Source organism: Neolamprologus multifasciatus, chromosome 19 (genome assembly GCF_963576455.1).
Source record: "Neolamprologus multifasciatus chromosome 19, fNeoMul1.2, whole genome shotgun sequence".
NCBI classification, from domain to species: Eukaryota; Metazoa; Chordata; class Actinopteri; order Cichliformes; family Cichlidae; genus Neolamprologus; species Neolamprologus multifasciatus.
Window position 1 is genome coordinate 8,699,640 of NC_140457.1, and position 14,001 is coordinate 8,713,640.

General features: G+C 41.0%; 1 protein-coding gene across 5 annotated transcripts in view; it reads left to right on the forward strand.

Moving 5' to 3' along the window:
- actn1 (actinin, alpha 1) overlaps positions 1 to 14,001 on the forward strand; it is a 54,422-nt gene that overhangs the window by 39,068 nt on the left and 1,353 nt on the right. For 2 of the 5 annotated variants that reach the window (XM_085144402.1, XM_085144401.1), the window contains exons 9-20: positions 2,657 to 2,749; positions 3,756 to 3,986; positions 4,807 to 4,954; positions 5,114 to 5,264; positions 5,581 to 5,689; positions 6,084 to 6,224; positions 7,956 to 8,138; positions 8,953 to 9,087; positions 9,606 to 9,785; positions 11,231 to 11,377; positions 13,469 to 13,549; positions 13,863 to 13,928. In XM_085144402.1, the coding sequence (XP_085000528.1) occupies positions 2,657 to 2,749; positions 3,756 to 3,986; positions 4,807 to 4,954; positions 5,114 to 5,264; positions 5,581 to 5,689; positions 6,084 to 6,224; positions 7,956 to 8,138; positions 8,953 to 9,087; positions 9,606 to 9,785; positions 11,231 to 11,377; positions 13,469 to 13,549; positions 13,863 to 13,928 (1,665 nt within the window). The remainder of the gene's footprint in view (positions 1 to 2,656; positions 2,750 to 3,755; positions 3,987 to 4,806; positions 4,955 to 5,113; positions 5,265 to 5,580; positions 5,690 to 6,083; positions 6,225 to 7,955; positions 8,139 to 8,952; positions 9,088 to 9,605; positions 9,786 to 11,230; positions 11,378 to 13,468; positions 13,550 to 13,862; positions 13,929 to 14,001) is intronic. The other 3 variants (XM_085144405.1, XM_085144404.1, XM_085144403.1) reach the window with 2 other exon arrangements.

Sequence of the window (14,001 nt, forward strand, 5' to 3'; positions counted from 1 at the left end):
GAATATATTATTCCAAAGACATGCCAAATCCGCTAAAGATCTCCGCAGCGAGTAATAGAGACTTATCACACATGCAGGATATCCGCTAAGTCTCCTGTACTTAAAATCTTTATTAGGATCCACTTCTTAATGGAGCTCTCCTGGGAAGCAGGAGTCCGGAAACTGCTGCTGGCTGGCACACAGTTTTACAGCTCTGGCGTAGATTTCAGAAACAATGGGTGGAGGAACAGTTACTCCTCCTCTCTTTAACACCTCAGATTTCACCCTTTAAGGCAGATATTTAGCAATAAACACTATGAGTTAAACACTCCCATGTTGGAACGCTTTGCACGTGGAAATCCTCACATTAACTCCACAAAGTTAAATAACAGTATTGTTTTTTAAGAAAGTGTAGTTCCTGATAATCAGGTTACAATTCAGTCTGTGATCCAAAAATAGATTCTGTGCTACATGATTATGTTGTCTGGTTTCCAAGTTATTCCTTTTTCTCCCAAAAATGGTGGCAGCAAGGATACACGTGTGTATCACCTGTTTGCTACATGACGATGGAACATGAATATAAAAAACTATCAGTTATTTCTCTCATTGTGGAGGTTTCATTGAGCTTTGATGGAGTTTGTAGTTACACACATATTCCATCTTCTGTAAGGCCCAATTTTAAGTTACGGCCCCATAATTAATGTTTTTATTAACATTGGATCACATGGTCCATTTTTATTAGTGCATAGTCTGTGTTGCGAGGAGAGTGCCCAGAATTTTATCACAGTTTGTCGCTCTTCTGTGCTTTGTTTTAGCTTCTTTCAGCTCTTAATTTTGCTGTCAGACATGCCAGTTTATTTCTTTTGTTTCTCAGTCAGTGTTGTCAAATGTTTAAAGTGAAAAGCTCAGTTAAACTTTACACTAGACAAAAGAACTCATTTTTAGCTGCTTAAGAGACAGGAGGGAACTGGAGGGAAAATTGCAATCATGCTCAAAATCTGTTATTTGGTAGAAATTTGTGGTGTTTAATGAGTGTTTCTGCTGTCCCAAAGGGGCTTAAAAAAAATAGTAATTGCAAGTTTAAGGGCTTGAATCAAAAAAGGAATGTCAAAAGAATCAAAAAACTATGATCTCTAGGTTTTAATGCGGGACCTATTATGATAAAATTTCCTTTAATTGTGCCATTAAAAATATTTGTTATATCAAGTCTTGGTGCGCCCCCTTAGTTTTTCCACTGTCTGAAACAAACCGTCTCTTCGAGTTGACTTTCTTCTGACCTGAAGGTTTGAGCAGCAGATCTGTGGGGCTTCTGCTGATCATACAGAAGAGACACAAAATAGGGCAGTGTCCACAGTGGCACCGCAGATAAATGGGAAGATGGTTTTCACCTTAATAATCCTTCCCTCTGGTCGCTGTGATGTCACAACATAGTAATTCATGAAAGAGGTCCTGGCTGTCGAGCCTTTCATTAAACAGGCCCAGCATGCAAACATTTGCTCACAGAAGCACGACCTGCACATCATGGCTCTCCTTTTAAGGCAACTCCTGATGGAACCCCCGGAGCATGTCTCTGACCGAGCCAAGTTTCCCCTGTGATCTCTTAACAAAAGAGGCTGGAAACAGTCCTCAGTGTGGGATGCCAGGCTGTGAACTATGAAATGGGGCAGGAGGGAGACTTGGGTTTAGCTTACTGAGACTGTGCACCCTCTAAAAGGACACTGCTGCAAGGCTGTGCTGCCTTTTCAATCAATACATTTACTTGTCAAGCACTTCAGAGGTATATTGCCAATGGTTTTGATTTGCTGCAGTCGCAGATGGAGTTTCTTGTTTTATTCTAAAAACTGTGTCTGGGTGTGCTGCATTTCTCAGCTAAAATCTGCTGCATATTTTCCAGACTTTATGCATGTCACTTCAGTTTCTGCTTGTATTTTCTTTCAGAATTCTTTTCTCTTTACAGCATTTTCATCTTACACACAACAGGTTACCAGACTACATATTGTCACAGTGACTTATTCATACATTGTGCATTCAGTATTAAAGACTGAGAGAGGTGTTATGTCAGAGATGAGCCCCTCTGTTCCCACCACTGGGCTTCACTCTACATTTCTCCAGTCAGAGCTCTCTTTATGTGGGTTGAGAGGCTAAAATAACACTATTTGCTGCTGCTATGCTATAAAAAGATAGTGTTGCAGAGAGAACGCTGCCCCTACACCTGATGGCAGGTACAGTTTAATGCATCATTGTTACAGCTCTCTGAGTTGTCGCCGTTGCTCTCTAGAGTCGTGCCTGCTGGAAACAGGCTGGACTCTATTTAATCTTGGGGCATTTCATTGACATTCTCAGTACAGCACACACGTCCAGGCATCATTATACATTATAGGTATGGTAACATGCAGTGACTGTCCTGATTTTACTTTCCTGCAGAGCTGTTGCTGATGTATTGCTTCATTCCCTAAAAATGACTCATTTGGGAAATCTTGGAGTGCTTCTGTGTAGGCAGTATGGATGGATGGATGGATGGATGCAGTCAGATCAAATATATCACCTGTGGCACACTCACCAGTTAGATATGCAAGGAACATAAGAGATAGCTGCATAACACCAAGGCTCAAAATTTGCTCTGTCTCTCTCAGCTGTGGGTCTCACTCTGTTTCCCCCCCTCGCTCCCGCCATTTAGGCAGAGACAGCGGCCAACAGGATCTGCAAGGTGCTGGCTGTCAACCAAGAGAATGAGCAGCTGATGGAGGACTATGAGAAGCTGGCCAGTGATGTGAGCACACCCCAGTTATTATCCTTTAATTGCCCTGCAACTTCTCTACTCCCCCCCACCCCTTTCTGTTTTCCTCACCCTTACTGCGCCACTCCCTCACCTCCTACCCCTGGGGGTGTTTGTGCTCTAAACAGGTATAAACATGGCAGATCAAGATAACCAGCGGCCAGGCAAACAGGTTTTAGGCATAGAAGTGCACCAGATAAAATCTGATTTTTTGGCAGTCGGTCTGTTTTCTCTCTCATTTTATACCATTTGCTTATAAATGAGGTTTTTTGATGTAGCAGAGAATTAGACCAGACTGGTAAAGTACATGCTGCATGATAACATTATAGAGTTACCTCACAGTTATGTACATTGTCACAGATTAAACAAACAGATATGAACTTTACGTGTTTATTTCATTCTATCCTTACGTATTTACCTACCACAGTACCAGTGGGCAGGTTCAGGCTAGCACTTTATGCCACTGAAGCTGAGACTTTTATCTCTCATGACAAAAGAAAGTATGTCTATTTCCTCAAATGAACAATTCCTTGAAAAAATCAGTGGATTTTTAAAAGTTAACTGTTTATTAAAAACTATTTTAAAAAGACTTATTTTTGGTGCATTCCTGTTGTAAAGTCAGGTTAATTTAAGTGAACTTTCAATACAAAAATATTTGTGTATATCTGATGCTGTGATAGATAATGGTAAAGAAAATGAGAGAAAACATACAAAAAGACACAAAACATACATTTCGTTGCAATCAGTTAGTAAAACGTAACTAGTCAACTAATTATCTCACCTTATATTCTTTCTTCACATGTCAATCACATCCAACACATCTCATCTTCTTCCTCTCTGACGATCATTACGCTCCATTTTCTGTGATTTGCATGGTTCTTCTTCCCCATTCATCTCCATGAACTCATTTTCCCTCCATCTGCCTCCTCATAATCTCATCCTTTACCACACACGCATGCATACATACATACACTTTTCCATGCATTACACAACACCCCAGTTGCTGGAGTGGATCCGTCGCACCATCCCCTGGCTGGAGAACCGAATGCCGGAGAACACCATGCAGGCCATGCAGCAGAAGCTGGAGGACTTCAGAGATTATCGCCGCCTCCACAAGCCGCCAAAAGTGCAGGAAAAGTGCCAGTTGGAGATCAATTTCAACACCCTGCAGACCAAGCTGAGGCTCAGCAACAGGCCTGCGTTCATGCCCTCTGAGGGAAAGATGGTCTCGGTAAGTCAGGGCAGTTTCTGAAAGAACAAACTTGAAAAAGTTTGAGATGTCAGAAAACATTGTAACTTTTTGTTCTCTAACTATGTTGCATTTTCTACTATTACATAATACGAATAATTACACCGTGACAACAATTACATAAACATTTTACAATTTGTAAAGTCTCAAAACATCAGGAGGCATTTTTCCCATTATAACTGTGAAATAAATAGTATACGAACAAATCGAATAAGATTCCACCAACTGTAACTTCACTGTTTTCAATTCCCTTTTGGTTCAGTCTTAAAGCTTTCATTATTAACTGAAAAAGGCAATAAAGCCTCATCTGCAAAGCATTTATCAAAACTCAAATACAGCCAGACAAAAGGAACAACTGCTTTTGAACTTCTAAATGGCTCAAACGCCAAGTTTCTAAAACCATTTTTGTGTAATTAAGGTGCTCAACATTTGCACATGCAAATTCCAAGCAATTTGAATGCATGTAAAACATTAAGTGTTTTTAAACAGTGCAACACATAGTACCTTAACATTTTACACTCAAGGTTTAGCAGTCTCAGCTCCACATTGAGGACTGATCTAAACAGAATAAATCGTCACTCCTTAAGTAGAATATATACAGTACAGACTTAAGACAGTGAGCCATAAAAGTAAATGCGAGGTTTAAATAAAGTAATGCTAGGTTGTGGATGTGTGTATTTGTAAAATAATATATGTAGTCGCAGAACATGAAAGCTGTTTTGTTTACTTGGATTTATAGCTCAGATTTTCATCTGTTGAAGTCACAGCCTGTTTTAGACTGTTTCTTCTTTGCCTCATGCAGGACATTAACAATGCATGGGGAAATCTAGAGGGAGCAGAGAAAGGCTACGAAGAATGGCTCCTCAACGAGATCCGCAGGCTGGAGAGACTCGACCACCTGGCAGAGAAGTTCAGGCAGAAAGCAGCCATCCACGAAGCCTGGACTGAAGGTACCTACTGTTTGGGGGGGAAAAAGTGCACATATGAACATAAAGAACCAGAGCGCTCCTGTGTTTAGTGCTGTGTGGCTGAGGTAAAGTAAAAATGCAGAAGTATAGGTGGGAGATGTTTTAGTTTTAATGATATACTTTCTGTGTCTCCCCCTGAAGGTAAAGAGGACATGCTGCAGAAGCGGGACTATGAGACGGCCTCTCTGTCAGAGATTAAGGCTTTGCTGAAAAAACACGAGGCCTTTGAGAGTGACCTGGCGGCACACCAGGACCGCGTGGAGCAGATTGCAGCCATTGCACAGGAGTTAAAGTAAGAAAAGTGAACAGATGGAAATCGTAAATTGTGCAGGAACCTTCTGTGGATCAATAAAAGGATGAAGTAGAGTTGGATAATTTGAGGGCTCCGGTGCATTTACAGCTTCCCTGTTTGCACAGTAAGAGCTGAGCCTACAACTAGGACATTCTGCTCATTCTCATTTCACGCCACATAAAACACAAAATCAACAAATCAAGGCGACAGACAAACAGGAACAAAATTCTTATCTATGAAAGATGATTAATGTGAGTTAAAGCTGCTCTGCTGCAGATAACGAACCACTTGTGTTCCTGTCTCTTTTGTGCTCCAGTGAGCTGGACTACTATGACTCCCCCAGTGTTAACACTCGCTGCCAACGGATCTGTGACCAGTGGGACGCTCTGGGAGCTCTGACCCAGAAACGCAGCGAGGCTCTGCAGGTAACATGGGACAAGCCCAAAGGGAATCGAAAGTAAACAACCTAGCAAAGAGTCACATTTCGGACTCGCTTTAAAGAACTCACTTTAAAGTGTTTTAAATTCCCCCAGTCCTTCTTTATGCTGGTGAGGGCAGAAATTTAGAGATGAAAGAGTTTTTCCTCACAGTGAGAAACTGTGACGACAATTTCAGAGTTTCTGCTGGCCTTGAAAAGCCTTTCAAGTTTAGAGACTTAATTTGTGAAGATATAACCCCCAAAATCCCTCTATGAGCTCTGTGAATGCTCATGCAAAAAAAAATAAGCCTCGGCGAATTCTTGAATTTCACCCAAATAGACTTTGAAGGTCAATAAAAAACCCTGTAAATTTATGTTTATCACATTTTAATGCTCAACAGAGAACAGAGAAGCTCCTGGAAACCATCGACCAGCTGTACCTTGAGTTTGCCAAAAGAGCGGCTCCGTTCAACAACTGGATGGAGGGCGCAATGGAGGACCTGCAGGATACATTTATTGTCCACACCATTGAAGAGATCCAGGTGAGATGGGGGAAAATAGATGCGACTTTAGGGAATAAATAGAATTGTCAGCCTTTAAACACACAGCAGGGGTTATGTAGCTGAGACGTTAACGCAGGTGTTTGTTAGTTTGGTGCCTCTTTACTTTCTTGATGAGCGTTGGCTAAGCAGCTATTATCTATGTCAAGTTAATGTGAAGAAGCAACATATTGCCTGCTAGCTTAACAGCATATTGCACCTTCTAGTGGTACATAATGGTAATAAATGAACATATGACCAAGTTGATATATCTTCAGTATACTAAATAGATGCTTTGGATAAGTCATAATGGTTGTTACTTTACATTTTGCTGAGTACTTCTTATGATGTGAGACTACTAAAATCATAAATATACTAAGATCTATGGTTTTATTTCATGACTACATTATTATATGGAAACAAATTCTCCAAAACTTTTGCTCCTAGCTAGTCCAACACCGTCCGTTTTAGAAAGATCATTCAAACTCTAAAATGACCGGCTCAATTGTGCAAAGTGTGCTTCTGTAAAGTTTTGGTGTACGATTTACCATTATCTAAATATTTAACGACTTGTCACACAAAAAACAAATTCCATTAATTTCAGTTCCATTCAGTATTCAGAGCCTTTGATCTGTGGGCTAGAACAGGGAAGGAAGCAACAGCAGAGTCAACAGGAATGGGCTCTCTTTTGTCCTCACCCCCAACCAGTTGTGGCAGATTGCTGTCCTTCCTAAGCCTGGATCTGCCAGAGGGTTCTTCTCGTTAAAAAGGGAATTTTTCCTTCCCGCTGTCACCAAGTGCTTGATCTGATTGTTGGAGTTTTCTCTGTAATATTTCAGGGTCCTGAGGTGACTGCTGTTGTCATTTGGCACAATATAAATAAAACTGAATTGAATTGAATTTCAAGGTCAAATGACTCCAGGAGTATTCTAAGATCATATGAAAATTATGAACTGGACAACAGGCAGGGTGTTTTTGCTACTTAATGATTAAGCAGTGATAACATGAGCTGACTGTTTGTTTTGAATTTCTCTTTATAGCTGCTTAGCACTGAAATTGCATTAGGGAGCCTATTATTAACAGTTAAGCACTTCCAGCTTTGTTTGCACTATTGTGTGAGATACTTTCTCTTTACCACAAATCATATTTGATCTAATGGAGGAGAATTCCAGCCCAGTGGCAGGATGGCTGTAACAGAAAGCTTTCATAAAATAAAGCACTGTCTGGGGCCTCTTTAAAACTGAATTTTTTTAATTAAAACTCTCAGCAGGTGGATGTTGTTCTCTTCTGATGGGCTTCAGACTTAAATCTAACATTTATCAAACAGATTTGACACAGACACACAGACATGGATCTTCTCATCTCACTCACAGCAGGAATGCAATTAAACACAATATCAGAGTTTGACTTTGTCAGATTCTGGTATAAAACCATGAAAGCAAATGCAAGCAGACCTAAGCAAGTTTGTCTTAACTAATGAATCAATCAAGAGAACAAAAATGCAGTTGTTTGAATCAACACTTCATCAGACTGAGGAAGCTTTTGTTACATGTGTTTTGTTTTGGCTGCTTCTTTTTTAAATAAAACTTTCTTAATATCTCTGCACAGTGTTATATAAGTTCCATATCACTACAGTTTTTAGGCAAAAAAAATTCAAACTCTAATTTTTTTGTATTTCATAATTCACAAAAAAGGCTAGTCATCCTAATTGTTTGTCTACACTTTGTGTCTCAGGGATTAAGCGCAGCCCACGAGCAGTTCAAAGCCACGCTACCAGAGGCTGACAAAGAGCGCTTGGCCATCCTGGGAATTCACAATGAGATTGCCAAAATTGTGCAGACCTATCACGTGAATATTGCCGGCACCAATCCCTATACTACCATCAACCCACAGGAGATTAATGCCAAATGGGACAAGGTAATATAATCAATAAACATATAAAATATTATGTTTTTTGTTTTCATTTGTTGGTGTTTTCATGTGTGGGTTTTTTCCCTTTTTTTTTCTGTGCATGATGAGTGAAAATTTGGGGTCTAGTGCATTTTTTTCCCCTTTCAGTTATCCATTCCCTTCTTAATCCAGATTTTTAAGTGATCTGGACTGTCCATACATCCAAACCAAAAACAAAGAAGAAGAAAGAAAGAAAGAAAACGTGTGATGGCAATAAAAGCAAAAATGTACAAGACAAAAACTTTGGATGAGGCATAACATAGTAAATAATAGAGGTCTTGGGAGAACAGTTGGTAAAGAGAAAAGCATCAGGGAAAGAAAAGCTTGTTTTGTGTCATGTTGGTTTTTATTACTTTTTAATATTTAATCAGTCAGAATACAAACCCACATTTTATTGCCTACAATTCTGCATAATAATTCAGAGATAATTAAATTTAGAACAAAAGACAGAGAAAAAGGCAGGCAACAAAAGAGACAACAAAGAAAATGTGAGCTCTTTAAAGTAACGTAAAATGAGTATGGCAGCTCCAGTCAAAGCAAATTCATGCTTTGGTAAGCTTTAGTGGCATAAGAGATGTATTTTTATATTCAGTAAGGGAATAAGAACGTGTGTTATGAAAAGCATGAAGCACTGAGAGAAGATCAGAAGATTTTTTTTTTTTTTTTTTTTTTAAATGGGGGGAAAAGAGTTTCTCCATTCATTACAGGTTGCATTGTTCCCATCTTCACAAGTCAGTATTAACACACTTGGGTGTTTCCATCAATCTCCCGGCTCCTGTAGGTCAGGCAGCTGGTGCCGCAGCGCGACCAGGCTTTGATTGAAGAGCACGCCCGACAGCAGAACAACGAGCGTCTGCGCAGACAGTTTGCCAACCAGGCCAATGTCATCGGGCCTTGGATCCAAACCAAGATGGAGGTCAGTGTGAGCAGAAACCGCAGTCGGAGGAGCACGTTATAAGTTGAGAATGAGGCCAGAGTGATGGTTTGGTCTTTAGGTCTGAACTAGAGGTTATTAGTTGTTGTTTTTTCCTGTCACAGAATTTCATATTCAAGAGTTTGAAATAATGGTAAAATATATAAGACTTTAGTTTTGGCTTTTTGATAGTTGCTCTTATTTGGTGTTAAAATATTATTTGATAACACTTTGAAATGTGGGAGCTACTATAGCCTTATATAAAGGAGACATTTTTATGTTCTTGACAGCTTGATCCAGGTGGTACTTACATAATGGTGACATATGTTATATTCAGTAAAATAGCAGAGATGCTGCCCTTTAAAAAGAAAATAATTGATGAACGAAAAGCTTCAAAGCCAGGCTGTGGTATTTGATTTTTGACTATTCTTGAATGGATTCATGTGTGCATGTCCTCCTCTCCGCTGTGACTCATTGTTCTCATTAAAAGGTGTCATAAACTTCTCTGTGTGCTTACACAGGAAATTGGCCGCATCTCAATCGAGATGCACGGCACCCTGGAGGACCAGCTGACGCACCTCCGCCAGTACGAGAAAAGCATCGTCAACTACAAGCCAAAGATCGACCAGCTGGAGGGAGACCACCAGCTCATTCAGGAAGCTCTCATCTTTGACAACAAGCACACCAACTACACCATGGAGGTAAACATTTCTTTCACAAATATTCACATTACTGTTCTTAATTTCACTTCTCACTCCGGCTTTTTGACTCGTCTGTCTGACTTGACTGTGTCCTGTGAATACTTTGGTTTTCTTGGTTTCCAAACACTACAGAACAATAGATGGCGGTATGTTTACATGCCCACAAGAAGGCCTTTAAGAATATGGAACTTTTGGCGGTTTACCATCTGGTCTTCAGTGTACAGTATCAACTTTCTGGCTCATGAGCCAAGTTTTGGGGAACTATCCCCGCCAAGAATAGCTTTTACAAGCCTAAGTCTGCATAATTACAGACATATTTTCCAAACTTTTATGTAGGCATCTGTCCAGAATCAGCTACTGGGAAGCAACAAAAGCACCTCGTCTACTGTTTTGTAGTAAACGAAGGACATTCTTTTTTCTTATGAGAGTAGATCTCTTCTTAATCTACTTTCTTGTTGTCTCACACAACAAATTACATGAAAATATTAAAACCAGCAATAAATTCACTAAAAGCTCATTGGTGTATTTCTGTGCCAGCGAGCTCTACTGTTGTCCAAAAATTAGAGAAGAAACACATCTGTTAGCCGTGATGTCGCCCTTTGTTTAAGTCCCGTATATACAGTCCTCTCCATACACCACAGGTGTCAAACTCCAGGCCTCGAGGACCGCTCTCCTGCTTGTTTTCCAACTAACCTGCCCTTGTAGCTTCTTATTGGCAAAGCACACCTGATCCAGGTAGTCAGCTGCAGGTAGGGAAAGGATATCTCAAAAACAAGCAGGATGCTGGTCCTCGAGGACGGGGGTTTGACACCCCTGCCTTACACGCACTGATCTGCAGTTGAAACTAGTCCCCAGCAAGTAGAATATTGGCTCCTGTTGCAATGTTTGCCATGCTTGGCTGGTTTAGTAAACTATTTTGCATATTTGTTTGTCTTTTGACCATTTTCTAGCTGCACATATTTGAGCAGAATCTAATGGATTTGAACCCTGAGTACCACACGCTGTAAAATCAGTGCTGAGAGATGGTTTAAACATGGTTTTGCTGTTTTTATGGGCTTTGTTGACATAAACATAGTTTGGAGGATGCTGTTTTATACACAGCTGAGTGAATTGTACTCAGTCTGGAGTGCGGTTGATAGATAGCCATCATTTTTCACTGTAATCTTTGTACCTGTTAGAGCAAAAGGGCAGACAAATAATAGAATGTGCATTATCAAAGCATTCAGATAGTTGTTCTAACATTTTATTCTTCAAAAGTTCAATTTACAGTCTATATCTGACACATCTGTCTTGTACTGAGCTGCAATTTTCCTCTTCTCTTTACACAGGGCATAAAACAATCTACAAACCACCTCGGCTAAAGCTCAGCTAAAACCAGTCCCTCTGAAACTCTTCTTTAGTCCACCTTAACACTTCCTTTGCCTTCATCTTTCTCTCCCCTCCAGCACATCCGTGTGGGCTGGGAGCAGCTGCTCACCACCATCGCCCGTACCATCAACGAAATCGAGAACCAGATCTTGACACGAGACGCCAAGGGCATCAGCCAGGAGCAGCTTAACGAGTTCCGGGCTTCCTTCAACCACTTCGACAGGGTCAGTACTCGCACTGTGCAGACACACTGGAGAGGTCCGGACATTTGCAGACAGCTTTAGTTTGTTTTAAACTTGTGACTATTTTGACATTTGGGAAATATGCTTTTAGGTTCCTTCACTAACAAATTCGATGCACCTCTCATGTTTGTCTGATAAATGTGAGACTAAACCAGCTAAACACAGAAGAAGAAAAACGGTTTTCCATGTTCAAGTAACCGACATCGGACACTAGCTGGTTAATTAGCATGCTGTACCTAATTTGCATTCAGCAAATGAGATGAAAAGGTTTCAAAGTGCAAGTTGTACAGTTTGACAAGGGTATTAACTCAGACTGTTTCCTGGCCAAGTCTTTGGGGTTTCTACACATACAAGCACCAATAGCAACAACCTCAAACCTCTTTGGGATGTGCCAAAAATTCCTCTATGCAGGAAAAACTCTGAACTTCTGAGGTGCCCTTTTGTGAGCTTTATGAACTCTAGGCTAACCATGTACTGCCTCTACTATTAGACAATGCATTTTTCCGAAATGTCAAACTATTCTTCTGCAGATTTAAGTAACACTGTGGCATGTGGAGTCACTCATTTTTCTGTATATTCAGACATCATCAGCAAAGCAAAGAAGATGAGGTGAGGCTGTATAACCTAACCGGTTTGAGATAATTTTTTTTTATCCTGTCATGCTGCCCGACGTGTGGCTAACAGCAATCCTTTAACCAGAAACTTGAAGAAAATGAGTGTGTAGAGTAGAGTTGTTTGTGGAACGCGTAAGGGTGCACCCAAGGGTTATGGCTGGGTTGAAAAGAGACTTACAGTTCAGTGATGCAACATTTATCTTTAAAAGCTTTCAGACATTTTTGGAAAAGTGGTAGTCTGGCAGAATGAGCCTCAAGGCTCAGCTGGATGCTTTTGTGATACGTGAAATTAAGATGAAACAGAAGAGGAATATTAAAGTTCACATTACAGGCTTTCCTTGCATAGCTGCCTCTGTAAAGCTCCTTCTCCTATCTCCAGAGCTTAGTGTTTACACTGGCGCAGACATGTCAGGAGCAGCATCAATTATGGATGAGATTTTATTTATCTCCACCACCCGACCCCCGCACATTACCATAAGTTCATGCCTTCATCCGGAGCCATCCTATTGTTAATCAATACCCGAGCTCAACAATCAGAGTCCGCTGGAGCACAAATGTAGACCTCGTCCTGCTTTGGTTTACACATGTTTAGCTGAGCTTTCAGCTGAATATGAGTTGGTAGATGTGATGGGGACCTAAAGTGCTGCAATTATCTGCTTTTTAAATTCTTCTGAGGATAAAAACAAAAAGTATTTCCTGGTTGTCTCAGGATTCACATCTTTCTCTGAAGGTTTTCTTTGTTCATGTTTAATGATCAGCTTTTCAGACATTGCTTGATTAGCTAGCTATTAAGCCAGATAGCCAATACTGAAAGAAATAACTGAATAATGATGGTGGTTACAGCTTCTCAAATGGGAATAGTTGAGGTTTGCTTCATCTTCTCTCATATTAAACTGAAAATGTTTGTTTTCAAAACCCAAACTGACGCTCTTAAACCATCTGATTTTGTGATTTAAAAAAAAAAAAGACTGTGAGAAGTGTTTTATGACGTGCTCACTCCAGTGTTTTGCTGTAAAAAGAAAGCTCTGCTTCTAAGAAGGATAATCATTGTGTTGCTAAGTACATGTGCCATCAATGATATCGATAACCTCTCCACAAGGTCCTGTAGTCTGCCTGCCACACTGCACATTAACGCCTCTGAATGCCTCGCCAAGCATGGCAGCACTGCTGCCACCGTGTGTTCACCTGCCAGATCCTAATGAATATGCACTGTGTTCTCTGTTTTCTATCTCTTGTGCATGGCCCTCTTCACCCCCTCACCTCATTTTACCCCCACCGTGCATGGTGCACTACCCCCTCCCCCCACCCACTTCTACTCCTTCCCCACCAACACCACCTCACCTGTCCTGCCCCCTTCCACCACCACTCCCTCACCTCACCACCACTGACACCCCTGTATGTGTTGCTGCATGGCCTGTGGCCCCGACGCCTCGCCTGGCACTGGCCTCCCACACCCCAGGACCACTCGGGCACTCTGGGCGCAGAGGAGTTCAAGGCCTGCCTGATCAGCCTAGGCTTCGATATCGCCAACGATGCACAGGTACTTAATTGTAGCCACGCCCTTGCGGTGAGAGGTTTAACTGGTTTCTTTTTTTTGTTTTTCCTTGGCTTTTTCCCCCTTATACTTCAATCCCTCCCCTTCTATTCTATTCTTGCTTTTCTTCCTCCTCTCTACATGTCTCTCTGTGGTTTCCCCCTTACCTTGCAACATCCACATCACGGATTGTGTGGATTTCTTCCTTAATTCTACTCTTTTTTTTAACCTTTAATGCTTCACATGGCTATCCCTGCCCCTCCTTCTCTGTTTCTCTCTTTTCCGCCTGGTTTTGTTTTCCCTCGCTGACATCTTGTAGAAGAGAACAGGAATCATGGACCCTGAAGACTTCAAAACCTGCCTTATCTCCATGGGTTACAACCTGGTAAAGCCATGTGCAGTTTTCAAGTATGACCGTTTGTTTATGTGTTAGTAACGAGAAGCGGTAATGAGATTTT